At 45.7% G+C, this 23,122-nt stretch overlaps 1 protein-coding gene across 1 annotated transcript in view; it reads left to right on the top strand.

Annotated features, from left to right (window-relative positions):
- Positions 1-23,122, top strand: part of AHI1 (Abelson helper integration site 1) — a gene marked incomplete at its 5' end in the record, with an annotated part of 647,577 nt that overhangs the window by 176,692 nt on the left and 447,763 nt on the right. Inside the window, 1 exon segment of the mRNA XM_082249437.1 lies at positions 16,593-16,725. Within this exon segment, the coding sequence (XP_082105563.1) occupies positions 16,593-16,725 (133 nt within the window).

Genomic DNA, 23,122 nt, shown 5'->3' with positions numbered 1-23,122 from the left:
AACAGAAATTTTGACTGTCCCTGTAGAGGACCTCCTGGTGTTTGATTACATTATGGATAAAAGGGCTAGAAGTCTTTTCCAAAGTTTTATTCTCCTTAGCTGGCCCTGCAAACTGCCATTGCTGCTAAGTTTATCTGCCTGGCCTTAATTGATTGGTCTAAAGATATGTCTTGAACACTGCCCTAACCCTGTAAATTCCTTTTAAAGACAAACTTATACAGACCAAATTTCTGCATAGAGTATGTTAAACTCCATAGAATCTTTCTGTATCACAATCCTGTATGTTACACTGTCGCATCCATCCGGGTTCCTATTCTCATATGTTTTGTGACTGCCCTAAGATCACTAATTTTAGTCTGACATTTTTTAAATCATTAGGCTTAGGCTACAATTGTCTATTTCTAACCCCCCAAGAGTTGGCCATGTTTGGTGTCCACGAGGATGCCCAGCGTCAAGCTCCCTAAACTCTGCTCATTTCTCTGCATTGCTTTCTACAAAACTGAGGACTCATGGAGTTTGGTAGGGTTACAGAGTAGGTGCCCCAGGGGGTCGTGTCCTCAAAGGTTTCCAGTGTCCAATCACCCGAGGGTACTAGCCTATAACCTATAGTATATAAATATGTTGCCTGTGTCCTGAATGTAGTCCAAGATATGGAATTTACAGGTAAGTCAAAATTCCTCTGTTTATTCCAGTCAATGCTGACTATAGATACACTATAAAAGCCCAAATTATGGGCATTCCTATGGGGGAGGTACAGACCGCACTGAAACCACAGGCCCTCCTCAGTTTTTCAGCCCTCCTTGCCATGCATCCCTGTGCCTCAGCTGCTCTATTTGTACAAATAGAGGCTGAGCCTGTAACCTCCCACAGTCCCCTCAGTTCTGCAGCCATGCCCCTCTGCTACTGTTTAAAGACTGAACCTGCAATCTCCCACAGCCAACAGTTATTTATTTCAGAACAGATTACTACAGTAGTAGTGGCAACTTGTGTTGTGTGAATGACAGGATGGGGAGCAGCGCCAGTCATTTACAAGCACATAAGTCAACAAACTGCACATATGAGCAGCTACCACACTAGTCTGCCAGCATGTGCAGTTGTCTGCTTTATGACAGGTGTTGTTCCCCAGCTGCTGTCAATCACACAACAAAACAACAACAACTTACTCAGCTTTCAGGGGGTCTTCCTGCTTCTTGCTCCACCTTTGCTAGGTAGGTTGGACAAGTCATTATTTAAGCCCATGGTCTAAAGGATGGCATTCCTCCCTTTCCTGTTTTAGTGCATTCTGCCAGATCCGTTGGTACTTCATAGGCTTTTAGCATCAGGCATCTCTCAGATTTGCAAGGCTGCCAAGTTACCAAGTACATGTTAAAGCATCCTCTGATGCCTGTTTAAAGCCCCATACACACTGGCCGAATATCAGCCCATGTGTATGGCAGCCGTTCCGACGGAAGCAGGCTAAACATTTGGCATGACCGAAAATGGTTTGCCGATCGGCATCCGATCATTCAATGGCTGAGAGCGCTTATCGGTGTGTGTTATGGGGGGGGGGGGCATCCCCCGGGGGAGAAACACGATAGCTCAACAGAAAAATGGCTGTACCAACTTTGGATTGTTAGTCCAGGATCTGCTCCCGAGCTCTTTTTATTTTGTTTGTGAAGCTCGCTGGGTTGAAAGGAAAAAAATGATAGTGTGTACTAGGCTTCTCACTGAGTTCTGTCAAGCCCTTCCTGACCATTTGTTACATGGGTCTGTTAGCATCTCATGGTTAAAGAAGAAACCTCCTGTGTCCTGTAACGTACGACTAAGAACATTTTAATTTTTGATTTGCCAATAAAATCGGTTTCTTGGAGCACTGTACAGGCCATACGACTCTTCCTTCTGTTCTTTATGATCTTCCTATTGCTTGCTACAAAAGTAAGGCTAGATTGGAATTGGATGGACGGTATAAGGGCTTTCTCTGAAGCTTTTTTTTTTTATCAGTGTCCAATTGCCTGATAGAATGCCTGAAAGATAGCTGCTATAACCCATAGTTAAAGACTCAATTTCCTGTGTCCCATACTGTACTCCAAGAAACCTTCATAGCAGACAGGAAGTGAAGAAATCTTTCCAGCAGAACCTTGGCCTGTAGTATAACCTGACTGGAGTTGTAGTCCTTTTCCACTCTATCCAGCTCAAAAACAAAAAAAAAGTTTTGGCTGTTGACATGTGTTAGTAAAACCGTACATATCTTCACAACTACTTTGTGCATCCAGGTGGATTGTAGATTGTTTTTTAGGACAAATTGGGCTTTCATTTGATAGTAAATGGTTATGGATTTCTTCTGATTTATTTTTTTTTTTATTGTCAAAGGAAAACTGGCCCAAAAAAAAAAAAAGTGTATATATATTTTTTAAATTTAGCAGTAATGTATATTTCTTGTAACTACTATAACCTACCACCAAAGCACAACCCAAAAGAAATTCTCCTGCTCCTGACAATCACAGCGATACCACATATGTGTATGTGATTTGTCGATAGTCCCAATAGTACAACCCAGAAACAATAGTGCACGTTTTGCTTTTTTTTGTCCTACCTAAAACACACTGACACTAACTGACACTGATGCTAATTTCTTGTTCAAATATTTTATTGAAATATAGCATTGTACATGGCAAAGTACATAAAAAGTGGTAAAGAACTTTAGAGTACAGAGCATTAGGTAACACAGCAAGTATGTGTAACAAAAATAGGACTGTGCATCGGATGTACGAATATATAGACATAATCCATTGTCCATTGGAGCAAGCTCCACATGGGGAGAGTAGTTCAAATAATGCAGCAACTTAAGTATGTAAAGTGACAATAAGTACACCAAGTAGGGAAGGGGTTATCATCAATGATGAAGCAGAGATAAGGCCTTATCTAGGTATGGGGATATGGATTGATATATCAGTCTCAACAAGAGAATTGCTGTCTCCATAGGCTAAACCTAGAGTTGGGGGGGCCATATGTGAATTTGTGAGGAACATTGTCACTTAGGATAGTCAAAGGATGGAAGAAGAAGAAAGGCAAGGGGAGCTGGGGGGTCACAAGGGGAGGAAGGGGTGGGGGTGAGAAGGGGGTATCAGAGGAAAAGGGGACCCCTAGAGAGGGCTATGGTCAATGAAACTGACAGATTAAGGTAATAGGAGGGAGTCGTCAAAATCAGGAGGTAGTTAATGGGTGATCCATGGCCTCCAAAGCTTTTTGTATGCGGGGACTTTATCGAGAATGATGACCACTGTTTTAGCATGTTTCATGGCTTGGGTGATTCTATGTTGTAACGCTTGAGTGGGTAAGGAGGGAGATTTCTCACATGTGGTGGGATTGCCCCATAGTCTGTACTTTTTGGTCCGGAGTTTTCAGAATACTATCAACCCTCTTTGACACAGCTCTGCCCCCTGATCCGACAGTGGCTCTCCTGAACAACAAACCTTCAGATCTGACCTTTCATCAGTTTAAGCTTCTCCTTTTTATTACCACAGCAGCTAAACAAACCATCGTGAAAGCTTGGAAATTTTTCACAATGGTTTGTTTAGCTGCTGTGGTAATAAAAAGGAGAAGCTTAAACTGATGAAAGGTCGGATCTAAAGGTTTGTTGTTCAGGAGAGCCACTGCCGGATCAGGGGGCAGAGCTGTGTCAAAGAGGGTTGATAGTATTCTGAAAACTCCGGACCAAAAAGTACGGACTATGGGGCAATCCCACCACATGTGAGCATGTGTGCCCGGTTCATTGTATCCATGAAAGTGTTGTAAGGGGTATTGAGGGAGGAATTTAGATATCCTGGCAGGAACCAGATACCACCTGGTGAGCACCTTGTAGTTTGTTTCCAAATTTGTACCCAATCAGTGTGTTCTAGGTTTAGGTTAAGATCTCTTTCCCATTTTGCTAGTGTACGTGGGTGGAGATGTCATGGAGTGTGACAAAAATAGGGCATAAAGGTCAGAAATAAGTCTACGTTTATTGCTTGAAGGCTTGTTCAAAAGCTGTGAAGCGTGGGGTGGTGGAGTCGGGAGGAAAACACGGAGAGAAAAAATGTTTGAGTTGTAAGCATTGAGTTTTAAGTATTCTAAGTATCAATAAAAAATACTTAGTTCCACTCTTTTAGGCCAATTGTGGGATCTATCCCAAACTAGAACAAAGGAAAATCAATCCCTGGGGAAAGTTCCTGTTAAGGAGGGAATACACTTGGGCTGATGAAAATACAGATTGCGGGAATATACCTGCTCTTGCCTTTGGATATAGGCTTATCTTTCTTGGGGATCTTGAATTAGAAGCCTCTTTCAGTACATTGGGCATTAACCCATCAAATAAACTATGTCAAGAAAATATTAAGGACTACATTTTCCATCTGTGCCCACAGTCCCTTGTGTGTTCCAGTGTGGGCTTCGGCATCTTGGGTGTTCCCCGTGCAGATCATTTAGTCACAGCCACACTAGATTTTAAAAGATTTTTTTCTCTTTTTGGTACTCCATTTTTGATATATGGTTGAAGACTCTGGACAAAATATCCCCCCAGAAGAAGACCTTAGGTCGAAACGCATAGGGGTTTTGGAGTCCATATGTCATGCAGGGGTTTTGGAGTCCATATGTCATGCGATATGTGTTCTTTTTTGAATAATTTGTATTTCTTTGTATTTTACGCATGTTCTAATAACTCTTTCTGTAATGTGAATGTCTAATTGATACTCTTATAGTATATTGTGCTTTTTATCTTGCAATAATAAGATACTTTTGCATCCACATCTTCCCTTTTTAGTTCTTGGTATTGCAATACCCCTTTCCTCGATTGCCAATCCCTTTGGGATTGATTTTCCTATATCTAAAGAGTTCAGTTGAGGGAAAACTGTGGGATTCGCAAAGTGTTGGGAATGGTGTAATGGAGTTGGTAGCGAAGAAGTGGTAAGCTCGGATTAATCCCACTTGGGACCAAAGTGAGAAGGATGAGAGAGGTCCAAGCTGGATAGAAAGAGGGGTTACAGAGAAAAGAAAGGAGAGGGTTGTGGGAAGACTGCAGACTAAAACAAAGTTTGAGTCTATCCCACATAGCTAGGCTGTGTTTAGTAATAGGGTTAGAGAAGTAGCGGCATTGTGCAGGCCAAAACCATAGAAGGTTTGCTGTGGAGAGGGAATCACAATCTACTGGTTTCAGTGCTACCCATAGTGGGGTTTCTATAGTCATGTGATATTTAGGAAATTGAGCTAGGTGCACAGCATAGTATTACTTTGTAAAGTTAGGCATGCTGAGATCTCCCCTAATTCCGGGTGTATAGAGTGTAGGTTTAAACAGGCGGAGTTTAATTTTCCTCCAAATAAATTGGGAGGCTCATTGTTGCAGAATTTGTAGGTAGTAAGATGGAACTGTTATGGTAATCACTCTGACGAGGTAGAGGATCTTGGGGAGGATAGACATCCTAACCACTGTTATTTTGCCCATCTAAACTAGTAGTATTGAGGACCATTTTGATAGATTAGTTAGGTGTGATAGCATAGGAGGGTAGTTGGCAGAAAACAATTCATCAGGGTTTGCTGTGAATTTGATCCCCAGGTAGATGTGTGACGGAGCCCAAGTAAAGGGAAGAGTTTCTCTCAGTTGGGCATGTAGAGGAGGTGGGAGGGAAATATTCAGTGCTACTGATTTTCTGTGGATTTACTTGAAGGCCCAAAATTTGGCCAAATTGCGTCAGAGTGTCCATTAGGTTAGGCAAGATTAGGGGAGAGGTTAAGAATATAAGGACCTTGCCTGCAAATAGATTTTATGTTGGTGTCCACCTAATTCCAAGCCAAGGGTGAAAAGGAGAGGAGAGAGAGGGCATCCTTGGCAGATGCCTCATTCTATTGGAAATTGGTCAGAGCGAAAGCCAGAGTAAGAAACATAAGCTCTTGGGCTTTGGTAGAGGGCTGATATTAATTGCTGAAAATGCGTATCAAAGCCCCAACGGTGCAGGATGGAGTGGAGGTATGGCCATGAAAGCGTATCAAATGCTTTGCGTATATCTAGAGAGAGAAAACAAGTCGGGATGTGGCGAGTATACGCTGTGTGGGCAAACAATGCTGCCCGGTTAATATTTCCCCCGCTTCATGGGCTGGAATGAACCCGCTCTGCTCTTTATGTATAGGCGTGCCAATAATTGAGTTGAGACGAGTCGAAAGGACTTTAGCTAGTAATTTGCTATCAAGGTTGACTATAGATATTGGTCTATAATTAGACCAGGTGGTGTCATCCCCATTGGGTTTGGCGATCATTGAGATGGTGTGAGTGATTCAGTATGGAAGGCGTGATTAGAGAGAAGTGAGTTAAAACCTTCAACTAGGGGGGAGTAGAAAGGGTAGTAAATTTCTTATAGTATGTGGCTGAGAATCCATCTGGACCTGGTCGTTTGCAAGGTTTCAGGGACTTGATGGCGAGAAGCAGTTCTTCTGCAGTGATGGGTCATTCTAAGGTGTCGCATTGAGAGGGTGTGAGAGAAGGGAGCTGTACGGAGGAGAAGAGTTTGTCCACTTGGGATTGGTCAAAGGTGCCAACATTTATATATAGGTGGGAAAATCTTTTGCATAATTCTTGAAGAATTTTTATAGGGTTACTGGAGTAATTATCTTTAGAAGTTTTCAACTTTATGGGTCTAGGGGTGTAGTCAGCTTTACGAAGTGCTAAAGCTAAAAAGGTATCTGGTTTGTTCCCTTTGATATATATGGTATGTTGTGAACTGCAAAGATTTTTTTTCCGCTGAATCTATCAAAAAAAGGTAAGGTTCTAAGCGAGCCTTTTCAATGTCCTGTTTAGGGGATGGAGAAGGTGAGGATTGAAAGACCGTCGAGGCCTTAAAGAAGGCATCTTTGTGGGCTTCCCACAATGTTAAGGGGGAAACAACTGTGGAATTTTTGTTGGCTAGGAAGTCTTTAACCGCCTCACATCCGCGCTACAGCCTATATACGGCTGCAGCGCGGACTTGAATTTTCGGGAGGCCGTTTTTAAACAGCCTCCCATAAACAAGCCCTCCGTGCGCTCCCGCGAGCGCGCATTGGGCAGAAGCTGTGTTGGCCGTGTCCCTTGGACACAGCCAATCACAGATCGAGACGAATGGCCAATCACAGCGGCCGTTCGTCACGATCGAGGCATCCAATGAGAGATGATCTCATATGTAAACATATGAGATCATCTGTCATTGCCTCGGTAGTAACAGACTCCCCGCGCGCTCCCGCGAGCGCGCACCGGGGATAATCTGTGTTGGCCGTGTCCCTTGGACACAGCCAATCACAGATCGTGACGAATGGCCAATCACAGCGGCCATTCGTCACGATCGAGGCATCCAATGAGAGATGATCTCAAATGTAAACATTTGAGATCATCACTCATTGCCAGCTCTCCCTCCTCACACACAGACTGCAGTGTGAGGAGAGGAGAGACCGTAAGTGTAAAAAAAAAGTGCCCACCAGTGTGCCATCAGTGTGCCCAGTGCTCATCAGTGCCCACCAGTGTGCCCATCAGTGCCCGCCCAGTGCTCATCAGTGCCGCCCAGTGCTCATCAGTGCCGTCCAGTGCTCATCAGTGTGCCCAGTGCCCACCAGTGTGCCCATCAGTGCCCGCCCAGTGCTCATCAGTGCCGCCCAGTGCTCATCTGTGCCGTCCAGTGCTCATCAGTGCCGTCCAGTGCTCATCAGTGCCACCCAGTGCTCATCAGTGTGCCCAGTGCCCACCAGTGTGCCCATCAGTGCCCGCCCAGTGCTCATCAGTGCCCGCCCAGTGCTCATCAGTGCCGCCCAGTGCTCATCTGTGCCGCCCAGTGCTCATCAGTGCCGCCCAGTGCTCATCAGTGCCGTCCAGTGCTCATCAGTGCCGCCCAGTGCTCATCAGTGCCGCCCAGTGCTCATCAGTGTGCCCAGTGCCCACCAGTGTGCTCATCAGTGCCCGCCCAGTGCTCATCAGTGCCGCTCACTGCTCATCAGTGCTGCCCAGTGCTGATCAGTGCCGCCCAGTGCTCATCTGTGCCGCCCAGTGCTCATCAGTGTGCCCAGTGCCCACCAGTGTGCCCATCAGTGCCCGCCCAGTGCTCATCAGTGCCGCCCAGTGCTCATCAGTGCCGCCCAGTGCTCATCAGTGCCGCCCAGTGCTCATCAGTGTGCCCAGTGCTCAGTGTGCCCACATCGCTCATCAGCGTGCTCATCAGTGCTCATAAGTGTGCTCATAAGTGTGCCCACAGAGCCCATCACAGTGCCCATCAGTGAGCCAGTTAACCGTGCCCATCAGTCTCACCGTGCCCATCAGTGTCACCAACGATGGCAAAAAAAAATTTCTCAGCCGAGGAGGCCTTCAATATCATAAGTGAGGACATGGACAGGGAGCTTTCTGCTTCGGAGTCAGAGTCTGACTCCGAAGTAAATTACGAGCCGGTCATTAGCAGTGGGACGCAGACCGACTCCGACGAGGAGGAATACTGCCCGCCTGCCAAACGAAGGCGTTCTGGTGAGGAGGAGGCAGTGCCATCCACCAGCTCCGCAGTGCCATCCACCAGCTCCGCAGTGCCATCCACCAGCTCCGCAGTGCCATCCACCAGCACCACAGTGCCTCGGCAAGAAAGGCCAAGCTCAAGTGGGGTGTCACCTCGCCCCCAAAGGGTTAGGACCAACGCCAGCCTTCCCTATGCCCTTCTGAACCCCCTGTGGCTTCCTCCCAACTCAGGAGAAGCCATCATCCCCCCTTTCACTGCCCAGCCAGGAGTCCAGGTCAACACGGAGAACTTTGCCCCAATTGACTACTTCCGTTTAATTTTTACGGAGGACCTGCTGACGTCCATTGTGGCCCAGTGCAACCTGTATGCACAACAATTTATCCAGAGTAACCCCACATCTTTTTATTCCCGTCCCTTTGAGTGGAGAGACCTAACTGTGGAGGAGTTCAAGATATTTTTAGGCCTCACCTTCAACATGGGACTCAATAAAAAAAACGAACTGCAAGCATATTGGTCAACCAAACCAATCTACCATATGCCCATCTACTCTGCAGTAATGCCCAGGGCCAGGTATTTGATGATCATGAGGTTCCTCCATTTCAACGACAATACCCAGTGCCCTCCCCGAAATTCCCCAGCATTTGACAAGCTGTTCAAAATTCGGCCACTTCTAAATTATTTTTCAGAAATATTCCCTCAATTATTTACCCTAGACCAAAATATATGTGTGGATGAGTCCCTTGTGAAATTTACTGGCAGGCTGGGCATCAAACAATTCATTCCCAGCAAACGGGCCCGCTATGGGGTGAAGCTTTACAAACTATGTGACCGAGCCACAGGGTACACCTATGCCTTCAGGGTGTACGAAGGGAAGGACACCCAGCTGCATCCCCCTGAATGTCCGGACTACATGGGATCAAGCGGGAAAGTAGTTTGGGACCTAATTTACCCTCTCCTTGAAAAAGGCTACCACCTGTACGTAGACAATTTCTACACCAGTTTGCCCCTGTTCCGAAACCTTCACAGAAAGAAGACTCCTGCATGTGGCACGGAAAGGCTTTCCTCAAAGGCTAGTAAACACCAAGCTGAGAAGAGGGGAGACGGCGAGTCTGAGAAATGAGGAAGTTCTGGCTGTGAAGTGGAGGGACAGAAGAGACGTCTACATGTTGTCTTCGATCCACAATGACAACTATGTGGAATCCCAACGAAGGAATGGCCCAGTCCGAAAGCCAACATGAGTACAACTTATTCATGGGGGGAGTGGATTTCAACGACCAAATGATGGAACCCTATCTACCCACAAGACGTACCTATCATTGGTACAAAAAAGTAGCAATTTATATTTTTCATTTGGCCATATACAATTCCTACATTTTATACCGCAAATCCACCGAAAGCCCCCAACCCTTCCTTTATTACCTGGAGGAAATCTTCACAACCCTCATATTTCCAAACGGCCCACCAGAAAACATTAGATCTGACGTAATAAGCAGACTGTCTGAACGCCATTTTCCAAGTAAAATCCCTCCCACACAAAGAGACCAAAAACGGCAGAAAAAATGTAGGGTGTGTACCAAGGCAGGAATTCGAAAAGACACCCGCTATTATTGTCCCCAGTGTCCTTCCCAACCAGGCCTCTGTGTAGACGACTGTTTCCGCCGTTACCATACTCTAAATTATTAGTATGGTAAACGTAGTCCTCCGCTTTCACCCCTTATGCCACTGTATGCTCCTGAAATGACCCTGGACTGTTATTCAACGACGCCTTTGCCTGCTGATTTTGTACCTATGTCTGCCTGCTCCGGAACTGACCCTGGCCTGTTTTTTGACCATGCTTCTGCCTGCTGATTCTGTTCATACCTCTGCCTGATCTGGAACTGACCCTGGACTGTTATTTGACCATGCCTTTGCCTGCTGATTTTGTACCTACCTCTGCCTGCTCTGGAACTGACCCTGGACTGTTTGACCACGATTTTTGCCTGCCTCTTGAAGTAGTGGGATTCATACCACAGGGGTCTCACATATGTGAGGGGACCAGAATTGTTTTTCTGGATGAAGAAAACAATTTTTTTTGTTGTTCTTCTTCTCAGATTAGGGTCTGGATCCCGGAGGCTTCAAAGCGATTTGGGTGGGAGAAGCCTCTACCCCTGTCCCCATTCTATCCCGACAGAGGCCCTACTTCTGCCTGCAGGACTACCATCATGCCTCTGCCTGCCGCATGCACTGACACTGGACTGGTATCCTTGCCTGGAGAATTGCATGCACTGTTGCTGACCAAGTCCCTGCCTGCTGCCTGGACTCAACTCCTGTGGACAACTGCGCTTCTAAAACTACAGGTAAGCTTTTGTTTACCCTTTGCTCAGCAGAATGTATTGTGGGGTGTAATTCATGGTAATTCATGAAATGTGCATGCTATGTGTTTTTGCATGTTGGGCCTCTGTATGTGACCTGACTGCGTAAAAGTCTCACACATGTGGTATCGCCATACTCAGGAGGAGTAGCAGAATGTATTTTTTGGGTGTCATTTTTGCTATGTACATGCTATGTGTTGGAAATATCTTATAAATGGACAACTTTGTGTAAAAAAAATGCGTTTTCATTTTTTTTCCACATTTTCCGAAAGATTCTGGAAAAAAATGACGTGTTCAAAAGACTCATTATGCCTCATAGAATATACGTTGGGGTGTTTGCTTTCCAAAATGGGGTCATTTAGTGGGCTTTTTCATTGTGCTGGTGCTCCAGGGCCTTCAAAAGTGTAATAGGTGGTTGAGAAATGAAAAGTGTATTTTATGCTCCGAGAACGCCTGGAGGTGCTACTTCAATGTTGGACCTCTGTATGTGGCCAGGCTGTAAAAAAGTCTCACACATGTGGTATCGCCATACTCAGGAGGAGTAGCAGAATGTGTTTTGGGGTGTAGTTGTAAGTATGCATATGCCATGTGAGAGAAATAACCTGTTGAATATGACAATTTTGTAAAAAAAAAAAAAAAAAAAAAATTAATTTTGCAAAGAATTGTGGGAAAAAATGACAACTTCAAAAAACTCACCATGCCTCTTATTAAATACATTGGAATGTCTACTTTCCAAAAAGGGGTCATTTGGGGGTCATTTGTACTTTCCTGGCTTGTTAGGGTCTCAAGAAGTGAGATAGGCTGTCAGTACATTAGGCGTGATCAATTTTCAATGATTAGCACCATAACTTGTAGACTCTCTAACTTTCACGCAGACCAAATAATGTACACTTATTTGGGTTATTTTTACCAAAGATATGTAGAAGTATACATTTTGGCCAAAATTTATGAAGAAAAATTACTAATTTGCAAAATTTTATAACAGAAACTAAAAAAAAATGTTTTTTTTTTAAATTTGCGGTTTTTTTCATTTATAGCCGCACAAAATAAAAAGCCCAGCGGTGAATAAATACCATCAAAAGAAAGCTCTATTTCTATGAAAAGAAGGACGAAAAATTTATATGGGTTGAGTGTTGCATGACCGCGCAATTGTCATTCAAAGTGTGAGAGCACTGAAAGCTAAAAATTGGTCTGGATGGGAAGGGGGTTTAAGTGCAAAGTAGGCAAGTGGTTAATAGCGCACTCAATTTCTAGTCATAGGAATGGGTTAGCTAGCAGACTATCGTTGATGGTCCAGGATCAGGAGTTAGGACGGAGGACCAAGGAAGAGAAAGAGGTGACGACCGCATTATGATTAGACCAGGAACAGGGAATTATGTTGGAGGTAAGGAGGAGAGGAGAGGTACTGATGTTGATGAGGATTTGATCGATGTGGGAGAACTTGTATGGGTTGGAGCAGTTGGTATATTGTCGTCTGACTGGGTTCTGTTCTCGCCAGGAGTCAAGCAGAGAATGTTGGTTTAGTAGCTGTTGAAAGGAATGATGATATGAGGTAGACTGGGCCGGGGATTTATCCAGAAAGGGATAAATGGTCTGATTTGAGTCACAGCAGAGTAGAAGCATTCCCTGTTTGTGGGAGACGATAACAGTTAGCAAATGGGAAAAAAATGACAGAGGGTTTTTGTTGGGGGCATAGTAGGAGACTGCTGTGACTTTGCTATCTGAAAGGTAACCAGTGAGTATAAGGTAACAACCTTCTGGGTCTCTGATTTCTGTCAGGAGAGTGAAGGTAGTAGTATGGTGGAATGCAATCAGAACGCCCCTTTGTTTAGTAGATGCTGAGGCTGTGTAAACTTGTGGGTACTGACAAGTAAAATATTTGGGTGTTGAATATATGGAGAAGTGGGTCTCCTGTAAACAAACCACATGGGCAGAGTGTGATGAAAAGGAATGGAATGCTTTAGAATGTTTAGAGAGGAAGTTGAGGCCTTGCACATTGAGTTTGAGGACGTTAAGAGAGGCCATGATCAGGGTTAGGAAGGGCTAGAAGGGATCAGATTGTTTGGTTTATCTGTGACCAGAGGTGCCTCTCTAGGGGTGAGGGGAGGGGGGAAGGGGCGATAAGATAGAGGGGGGGGGGTAGAGTAAGGAAAAAAAGGAGTCGGGGGAAGAAAGTTGGGAGCTAAGGGTGAATGTGATGTAAAGTGACTGTTGTCCGATGGGTGTAGCGGCTTCTACACAACCAGAGGACAAAAAAGGTGATCCAGAGATTGTCCCAAAAATTAAGGAAATCGAGGCTCAGGTGAGGGTGCAGGGGACTGTCTCTGAGACGGCAACAGCCTACAAAAAGTGAAAGAACTATAAATGATAAGATGGGTGTATAACGAATCTCAACACTATATCGGTTACAGGTGCCTTAGCAAACTATTAATGGGCTCCTGCGAGGCATGGAAAAAACTGAGGCTTACACTCTCCAGGGTATAGCATGCAGAAGGTCTAGACCGTAGAATATGTGTCAAGTCTAACTTTCCACCATTAAGTTCAGTAGGAGTACATCTGGTCTGGTAAGTTAGTGGAGAAAATCTTTGAAGAGAAATAACTGGGGTATAACAATATTAATAGGCATATGTATAATCCAATAGTAACAGTTTGTACTAGTAAAATGGTTAGAATAGCATGGTTTGGTGTGAGACTCCCCACCAAGTAAAGATGGTGGGGTGAGCCAGGCCCCACAAAGTCCACTATTAACAAGGGGATCGGGACCTCAAGGCATCTATTAGAGGTATTAGGAATAAGGTTTCTAAGCAAAGGAGAACTTTTTTGTGTGAGTAAGTGAGGAACTATGATGAGTAAGGCACCTGTAGAACACTATCCCTAAAAATCAGTTTAAGGCATAACTGACTGTAACGTAAGCATAAAGGGCAGAGGATGGGGGTATATAAGAAAAAAAAGTGGGGGGGGGGGCGGCGGGGTTAGTTACGTTAGCTGATTTAAGAGGAGGATGGTGGTGTCCATCTCGGTATGGATTGAGAGTTTAGTAAGAGTATTAATAGTTCAAAAAATGTCAACTCCAATAACACCCGAAGGGCAAGGTGGAGGTGAACGCCTAGCACACCATGATAGAAGGTAACGGGGATTCAGGTCAGGCAGGTCAGTCCATGGAATCTTCGAGTTTGGGTGCTGGTGTTCAAGAGACATTAGGGCCCCTCTTATTGGTGTTGGATGAGGATTTCCGGGTTGGTGAGGAATAACGTTTCTTGGGGGAGCATGAGGCTGCTCAGTGTCAAAAACTCTCAGCGATCACTCCACCAAAGATGAGGTTCAGGTCAAGGAGCTTTGCTTGAAGGTCTTCAGTGGATTTGCAGCTGTACGGGGAACCTTTGTTGGAAAATCTAACTACAGATGGAAAGTGCCAGCGCTAGGGGATGTGACGCTGTTGGAGAACGAGCAAATGGGGTTTCATGCCTTTTCTCTTGTTGAGGGTAAGTTGGGAAAGATCTTGAAAGATCTGGTAGTGGTTCTCTTGGAAGACCAGGGATTCCTTACTCCGGGAAGTTTGCATTCATTGTTCCTTAGTGCGTAAGAAGTGGAGTTTCACCACTATATCAGGATGAGGGTCATCATCAGGTTTTGGAGCTACAGATCTGTAAATTTTGTCCATCTCAAGCCTCTCTATGGGAATTGAAGGGGCAAGTTCTTTGAAGAGAGCTGTTATAGTGGATTGAAGGTCCACAATTGTCTAAGGGAATTATGATTATAAGTAAAAAATGTATAACCGCGCTAAATCAGAAATTAAAAAGCAGCAGCTTTACAGTGAGACAAGACCAAGCATATATGTAAACAAAAAATACGCTTCAATATTGTGCAATACACCTATCTCAATGTATTAAAGTGAATATGTGAATATACCTAAAAAGTATATATACCAAATGCCAAGTAAACGGCACAAAAATATAAATGTATGAAATTGTGTGAAGTATAGTGACCACTGAAATCACAAAATGTAAATATTGTGAATAAACTGATTATGCAGAGATTTGAATGTCTGGCCCTGTTCTCAAAATCCTCCAATCGATTCTGAAAGTTAAATTCTCTTCACAGAGGGTCTCTAGTTCTTCTGAGTGGTTACCCATGATGAGGTCCAGGTCTTCAGTTTGCGGTTCTAATAGTAAGGTGCGGCGTCCTACATCGTGGATTTCGCAGGGTAATTTGTCAGTTATGGCATCTGAGGTAGCCTTCAGGGCTTTAGTCAGCATTCGTTCAAAGTGATGGTGGATATCCAGTTGGGAACCTATATCCTTTAGGGTTGGGGGGATAGTGTCGTATTCAGAGTCAGACTCACTCGCCCCGCTTAATGTTCCAGGGCTCCTGGTTGTGTTAGGTGTGTATGAGGCGCTCATGCAGTGACCGGCCGATGAAGGCTCCGCCATCTTAGATGATGCCCTGACCAGGACATCCCGAATGGATTTTGGCTTGATTTTATAAACCATCGCGGATGACTCCGCTCGTTCTCGGCTGTGTAAGGAGCCGGTGGGTGTATTCTAGCGGGGAGGAGATTCGCGGCTGCGAAGCTGTCAGGTCTCGAGAGATGCGAAGTTCACGCTAGGAAGTCCTGCTGCAGCAGCTTTGCGCATGCCGACACTGATGCTAATTTAAAAAGAAAAAAAAAAATGCCCCTAAAATATACTGACCCTGACCTTTTTCCCCTAACCCAAACACTAACCCTGGCACTGACCTAGATCAAACCTTGATCTGGGTATTTTTTTCTTTCTTTTTTTATTATTTATTTATTTTTTACACACACAATCACACTTGTTTTTTTTCTTTCTGCAAGGACAGAGAAAGGTACATTGTATCTTTCCTCCCCATTCACAGAGAGAGAGAAACATGACTGATCACTGTGGTAGCCAATCAGAGGCTACCATGGCGATCAGGTGACCTGGAATCAGGAGTTCCAGGTCCCGATCGGAAGTACAGGGGCCGGGGCTCTTGGTGTGACCCTGTTCTCTGTGCTGGATAGGATTTTTCATCGCCTCACTTGCCGATTGTTGGACTATGGAATAACTGTCAAGTTCGTATTTCTGCAAGGACTTTATTGCACTATGTGATGAACTTTTATACATTTGTAACATTGTGAGTATACTACTTCCCTTTTATTTCATACAATTAAAGCTTTTTTGGATAATGCATTAGGTCGGTGCGCCCCCTTCTTAGTTTTCTTGTGGTTTGTGAGACTTTGCAGGGCTGGTTCACACCATGAATTACACAGGAACACGCTGCACATTGCTGTGCGATTCACATGTGACTTGGGTGAAGTGCGATTTGAAAATCTTGCCAGACCGCAGTAAGTTGTGCATGAACTACTTTTACATAACGCAGAGCAACTGAATCGCATATTACCATGCAAATCGGTGCAGGCAAACCCACTACGTTTGGGGTGATGTTAGCATTGCTCTGACACTTGCTGCAGATTGCAAGTGCAGTTTCCCACACTGCGTTCTGGTGTGAACTGACCCTACGAGAAAACTATAAGTGCAGAAGCACATAAACAGTAAATGTGCTGCAGCACGTTTTATTAAGTGGAGGCCATGGTTCTAAGAATCTGTAAATACTTTCATGGAAGTAGTCTGTGCGGTTTTTTGTTTTTTTCTCAGCCTTTTATGTATTTTATTTTTTTAACATATATTGTGCGTTTTCATAAGGCTTTATTTAGTAGCATACAAGCAGAAAGTTACATGCTTCTATAATATATATAACTATCTTGTCCTTGTAGGCATGTCACATTCCAAACAGACAGTTTTTGTCTTTGCGTGGTGGACAAATGGGATGTTCCTTCCTGTGTTTCTCCTATGATGGGAGAATACTGGCTGCAGCATGTGCAAACAGAGATGGTTATCCTATATACTGTAAGTTTTTTTTTTTTTTTCCTTTTTTATTTTAGGTTTTATTATGTATATAAAAAAAAAATAGCACTATTTAGGAATGAAGGTTTTAGCTTTTAGCGCGGTCACACTTTGAATGACAATTGCGTGGTCATGCTACACTGTACACAAACTCCTCACTACCTACCACAGTTTCAGAAGACATGAAATGCCAAGACAGCACAAACCCCCCAAAATGACCTTTTCGGAAAGTAGACACCCTAAGCTATTTGCTGAGAGACATTTTGAGTATTTTGCAGATCTCGCTTTTTGTCACGAAGTTTTGAAAATTAAAAAAAAAAATTAAAATACATTTTCCTTTTCTTTCTTCATTTTCCAAAACAAATGAGAGCTGCAAAATACTTGCCATGCTTCTTACAAATACCTTGGGTTGTCTACTCTCCAAAAAGGGTACATTTGGGGGAGTTTTTTCCTACCTTAGCATTTCATGGCCTCTGAAACTGTGGTAAGGAGTGAAATCAACAATTTTCGCCCGTAGTGATTGGTTTTCAGGGTCCTGTGTGCGGCTAGACTGCCAAAAAGTCTCACACATGTGGTATCCCTATACTCAGGAGAAGCAGCAGAATGTATTTTTTTATGTCATTTAACATCTAGCCATTGCATGTTTGAGCAATATATAATTTAAGTGACAACTTTGTGTATATATAAAAAAAAACAAAATTTTTGGCATTTTCCTGATACTTGTGGCAAAATATTAAATATTCCATGGACTCAACATGCCTCTCAGCAAATAGCTTGCTTTGTTTACTTTCCAAAATGGGATTATTTGGGGGGGGGGGTTATGCTATCTTGACATTTCAGGGCCTCCGGAACTGTGATGGGTAGTGAGGAAGTAAAATAAGCAATTTATGCCCTTAGAAAACCTGAAGCCAGTGATTGGTTTTCGGGGTCACGTACACAGCTAGGCTCTGAAAAGGTCTCACACATGTGGTATCCCTGTACTCAGGAGAAGCAGCAGAGTGTATTTTGAGGTGTCATTCCACATATACCCATGGCATGTATGAGCAATATATAGTTTAGTGACAACTTTGTGTAAAAAAAAAAAGGAATTGTCATTTTCCTGAAACTTGTGGCAAAATATAAAATATCCCGTGGACTCAACATGCCTCTCAGCAAATAGCTTGGGGTATCTACTTTCCAAAAAGGGGTCATTTGTGGGGTGTTTGAACTGTCCTGGCATTTTATGCCCAATATTAGAAGCTTATGCCACACATCACCCACTCTTCTAACCACTTGAAGACCAAGCCTTTTCTGGCAGACACTTTTTGTTTACATGAAAATTTTTTTTTTTTTTTTACTAGAAAATTACTTTGAACTCCCAAACATTATATATAATTTTTTTTTAAAAAGGAGAGGCCCTACAGAACAAAATGGTGGGTGGTGCAATTTTTTAGGACTTCAGTTTTTTTCTGCCTAGTCAGGTGTAGGGACCTAGTTCCTTGCTGGGATCTTTGGTTCTAGCATTTTTTCTTTTTTAAACGGAAAGGTTTTCTGAACTACAATCAAGTCTGTTCCAGTGAGAACTACAATCAACTGCTGGACTGTGTGACGCATTGGATATCCTAGATCCTTACGGTCTTCCCAGTCCGGCCAGCAAGCGCGACCTGACTGCAGCTCCGCGCCAGGTCGGCCGCGACATAGCCCCACTGCACGGGGGCTGGCAGGCAAGTTAAACGTCTCGCGAGGACGCGTAAACCTGGTCACGACCTGAGTCACGACCTAAGTCGCAGCGGACCTCTGGTCCGCAGCACCCCCATTCCAAGATGGTGCGGTGTTCTGCCCGGTGTAGTGTCCCCCCTTCCCTCGGGTGAATCCTCGGGGTGGACGCGGGCCCCTCCCTGGGTTGTTAGGCCCCCAATTGTGTCCTTCCTTCCCAACGGCGCCGCTCCCCATTATTGGGATCCCCCCCTGCCCAGTCTCTTTCACCCAGTTCCCCCCTCAGTCCCCCATGGTGGCCATACCATTTACATGTATTGGGGTGTTCAGCGGTGATGGGGCCAGGGGGGAGGGGGCGCGACGCCAGCTGACCAGTCTGCAAAAATTCTGGAGTGATGGCCCTGGTGGGGAGTGCCTGCCAGTGCCCCCCCTTGCTGGCTGCATGTACCTAGTGGTCCTGTGGGGTCCAAGCGGACTCCCCTATTTTGCCGTGGATGGTTTCTAATGGTATCGACGGCCATGTTTGTGTAGCTCAGCGGCCATGTTTTAAAAGTTTGATTCTAATGTGTTGGCCATTTTTTGGAAGACTGTGAAGCGGTGATTCGGCGGTGGGCCTTTAGTGGCAGTGTCTGCGCTTCCTTTTCCTCTGATCACTGCACAGCTTGCAGTTTGGCGCTTTGTGTCCCTCCTGAGTTGGTGGTGGTGAGTCCCTGTGGATGGGCACGCTCCCTCTTTCTGCTATAGCAGTGGTATTTTTGGTGCGCTGGGACCTGTGGTGCAACTAGTACAGCGGTGGGGGGGGGGGGTGTTTTGCAGCGATAGTTTTCAGATTTTGCTGGCAGTCCCCAGATTAACTTCGGAGTCCCTGGAGCATGTGTCACCACCTGACCCACTATCAGAAGCTGCGGGGGCCCTGGCGGCCATGACGGCAGTCCTGCAGTCACTGGTGTCCAAAGTTCATATGGCCCTTCAAAAGAGGTCCAGCAAAAAGTGCCCCTTCCTTCACCTGCATTCTCTCCCTTCTCAGATTGTGAGGTTGATTTGGCTGCCATGGATACGAGTCACCCTGTTGGGTCTGCCTCCACGGACCCTGAATGCTTCGACGGTAAAGATGAATCCTCTTACACTACGGCCACGCATGAAAAGGCACTTGTTGGAGGCACTGATTGTATCAGTGCGGGAAACTTTAAAATTGGAGGACACAGCTAACGCTGTGTTGGCTGCGCCGGTGCAGTTTTGTACCCGCAAATCTTCCAAGACGACCAAGGTTTCCCTTTCCCGCCAATTTTGATGATATAGTGGCAAGTCAGTGGGGTTCCCCAAAACTCATGACCGGGATACCTAAGCATTTCGCTAGGAGGTATCCTTTTGAAGAGTCCCCTAAAAGAAACTAACAGTTCCACTGGTGGTGGATTCTCAGGTTTCTAGGTTAAATAAAGCCACACTATTGCGGGTGGAGGACTCTCCATCCTTTAAAGATCTGGTGGACAATAAAGCTGAGTCCCTGGTCTGATACATTTTTACTGTGGCCGGTTCAATTTTGAGGCCAGGGAATGCCAAAACCTTGTTCTCCCAGACCTTAATGGAATGGGCTACGTTTCTTCACCTGGATTTGGAAGGGGGTCAGCATCCTCCTGAGCTGGCGGAGCTGGCAGATCCAATGGTACAGGGGTTACAGTATATCTGTGATGCCTCTCTGGATGCCTCTCCCTTTAGCCTGCAGAGTTCCTGTGACAGCTGTGACTCTTCGCCGCATGATTTGGCTGAAATGCTGGTCTGCAGACCAGGCTTCCAAAAGAGTGCTGACCGATCTCCCCTTTGTAGGAGACCTCTTGTTCGGAGCTTCTATGGAAGAGATCACGAAAGGTCTTACGGGAGGTAAGAGTACTCTGCTTCCACAGGTCACCAAGAGCAAAGAGCCTCGTCGCAAGTGTGGTTCTTTCTTCAAACGGCCCTTTCGTCCTGCGGGACAAGGGATCCAAATCCGCCCGTAACTTTGTGGGAGGTTCCAAGAGATCCTGGTCTGGTAAGTCAAAAGCGGGTTCCGCTGGTCCCGCAGACAAGTCTACCTCTGCATGAAGGGGAGCCCTCGCTCGTACCTGCGGTAGGGGGATGTCTTTGCTTCTTTCCAGACCCGTGGACCTCTTTCTTTCAAGACAAATGGGTCCACGAGTTGATTCAGCTTGGTTACAAGATCGAGTTTCGGTCCTTGCCTCCGGAAAGGTTTTTCCCTTCCAACTTGCGTTTGTCCTCTGATCGTCTGCAAGGCCTTCTTGGAGTGGTACAGTCATTTTACCAGTTCCAGAGTCAGAAAGTTTTCAGGGGGTTTTATTCAAACCTATTTACTGTTCCCAGGAAAGAAGGCGAGGTCCGTCCAATCTTGGACTCCAAAACCCTGAACCGCTTTGTGTGGGTTCAGAAATTTTCAGATGGAGTCCAGTCGCACGGTAGTGACATACCTTCATCCTTCATCAAGGGGATTTTCTGGCCTCTATCGACATCAAGGACGCTTACCTTCATATCCCAATATATGTTGGGCACCAGCGTTTTCTTCTCTTTGCCGTGGACGAGGAGCACTATCAATTTGTGGCGTTACCCTTTGGTCTCGCCTCAGCCTGTCAGATGCCAGCCTGTCCGGGTGGGGAGGAATCTTGGGCACAGATCCAGCTCAGGTGGCTTGGACTCAGAAGGAGTCCAGGTTGCCAATCAATGTCCTGGAGATTCGGGCGATCAGGCTTTGCCTGTTTCTGTGGATGAATCGTCTTCGGGGGCACCCGGTAAGGATTCAATTGGACAACGCCATGGCTGTGGCATATGTCAATCACCAATGAGGCACCAAAAACGCCCTAGCGGCCAGAGAAGTGGCCGGCATTCTAAGGTGGGCAGAACGCTTTGTTCCAGCCCTCTCTGCTGTGCACATTCCAGGGGTGTAAAATTGTCAGGCGGACTACCGCAGGCGCTGGATCTAGGCGAATGGTCTCTTCACCCGGAGGTGTTTCAACAACTGTTTCTCCAGTGGGGGACTCTCGATGTGGACCTTTTTGGCCTCTCGTCTTGACCGGAAGGTTCAGAGGTTGGTGGCAAGGTCTCGGGATCCTCTGGCAGATGCTTTGGACGCTCTGGTGGCCCCTTGGGGTCGGTATCGGCAAATGTATGCCTTTCTGCCACTACAATGTCTGCCGAGACTTCTGCACAGAATCGAGGCAGAAGGGATTCCAGTCATTCTGGTAGCCCCAGACTGGCCTCCCCGGTTTTTGTACGCAGGCCTAGTAAGGCTGGTAACCGATGCCCCTTGGAGAATCCCTCTCATGGAAGATGTTTTGCCTCAGGGACCAATCTTCCATTCTGCTGTAGTCGCTGGCTTTACCGGCATGGCTATTGAAAGACAGTTACTGAGGGACAGAGGGAAGGAAATCTACTTCTAGGAAGATTTATCATAGAGTCAGGAGGGCATACATTACTTAGTGTGAGTTTCGGGGCGTTTCCCCCTTTCCTTTTCAGTGTCCCATATACTGGAGTTTCTTCAAAGAGGTGTAGATCAGCGTTTGGCCCTGGGCACCATCAAGGGCCAGATTTCTGATTTGGTAATCTTCTTCCAACGCCCGTTGGCCACAAATTCCTTGGTTCACACTTTCGTTAAGGGGGTACGCCACCTGGCTCCTCCGGTAAGATCCCTGGTGCCTCTGTGGGACCTCATTCTGGTTCTGGTGGTTCTTCAAAAACCACCTTTCTGAAAATATTCATGAACTTCCCCTGCCTACTTTGTCACTGAAAGTGACCTTCTTGTTGGCATTTTCTTCTGCATGCAGGGTGTTAGAGTTGTCTTACCTGGTGGTTCACAGGGACAAAGTGGTGCTACGTCCCTGCCAGTCGTTCCTTCCTAAGGTCATCCCGGGTTTCCACTTAAATGAAGACATTGTGTTGCCTTCCTTGTGTCCTAAGCCTAAGCATCCTAAAGAGATTGCCTTACATTCCTTGGATGTAGTTCGGACAGTCAGGGTGTACTTGGCAGCGACTGAGTCGATTCGGAAATCAGATTCCTTGTTTGTTCTTACGGATGGGTCTCGTAAGGAGCAGGCCGCATCTGCTACAACCATTTCCAGATGGATAAGGCAGACGGGGGTGCGGGTCTATTCCATTAGGGTCAGGTTCCTTCTTCCCTGTTAAGGCACATTCTACAGGGGCGCTTAGTGCCTCCTGGGCTTTCCGTCATCAGGTGTCAGTGGTCCAGGTTTGCAACACGGCCACCTGTTCGTCTGTGCAGGCTGCTGTTGCAGAGGCTTAAGCCTCTTGAGGGTGTATTTTTTTTGGTAGGTGAGCTCCAGCTGTTCCTGTTTGAGCTCCTGGTTTACCTGGTTGGCTCCGTTTAGCCTTTTTGGGAAGTATGTCTTTGCTGTGTTTTTTCCAACCCCTCATGTTGACACAGCTTTGGGACATCCCAAGGGTCAAAGAAGACATGGAGCTGTGTCAACGAAAAAGAAAACTGGATTTTTGTCTTACCATAAAATCCTTTACTATGATGTTCGTTCACGGACACAGCACCCACCCCTGTGTTGAGTTGGCTTATGTATTCTTCTGACACTGCTTGTTAGAAAACTGAAGTCCTATAGCTGGAAGTGGGGGCATACCCCCTAGGACTGCCCTATAGGTATAGTCAATTATTTTCCGCCTAGTGCCCTACTCCTATGGAGAGCAGCATAACCCA

Source organism: Pelophylax lessonae (genome assembly GCF_965119305.1).
Source record: "Pelophylax lessonae genome assembly, chromosome: 3".
In the NCBI taxonomy this organism is placed as follows: Eukaryota; Metazoa; Chordata; class Amphibia; order Anura; family Ranidae; genus Pelophylax; species Pelophylax lessonae.
Note: the sequence above shows the minus strand (reverse complement) of the source record. Positions and strands in the feature narration are given on the sequence as shown.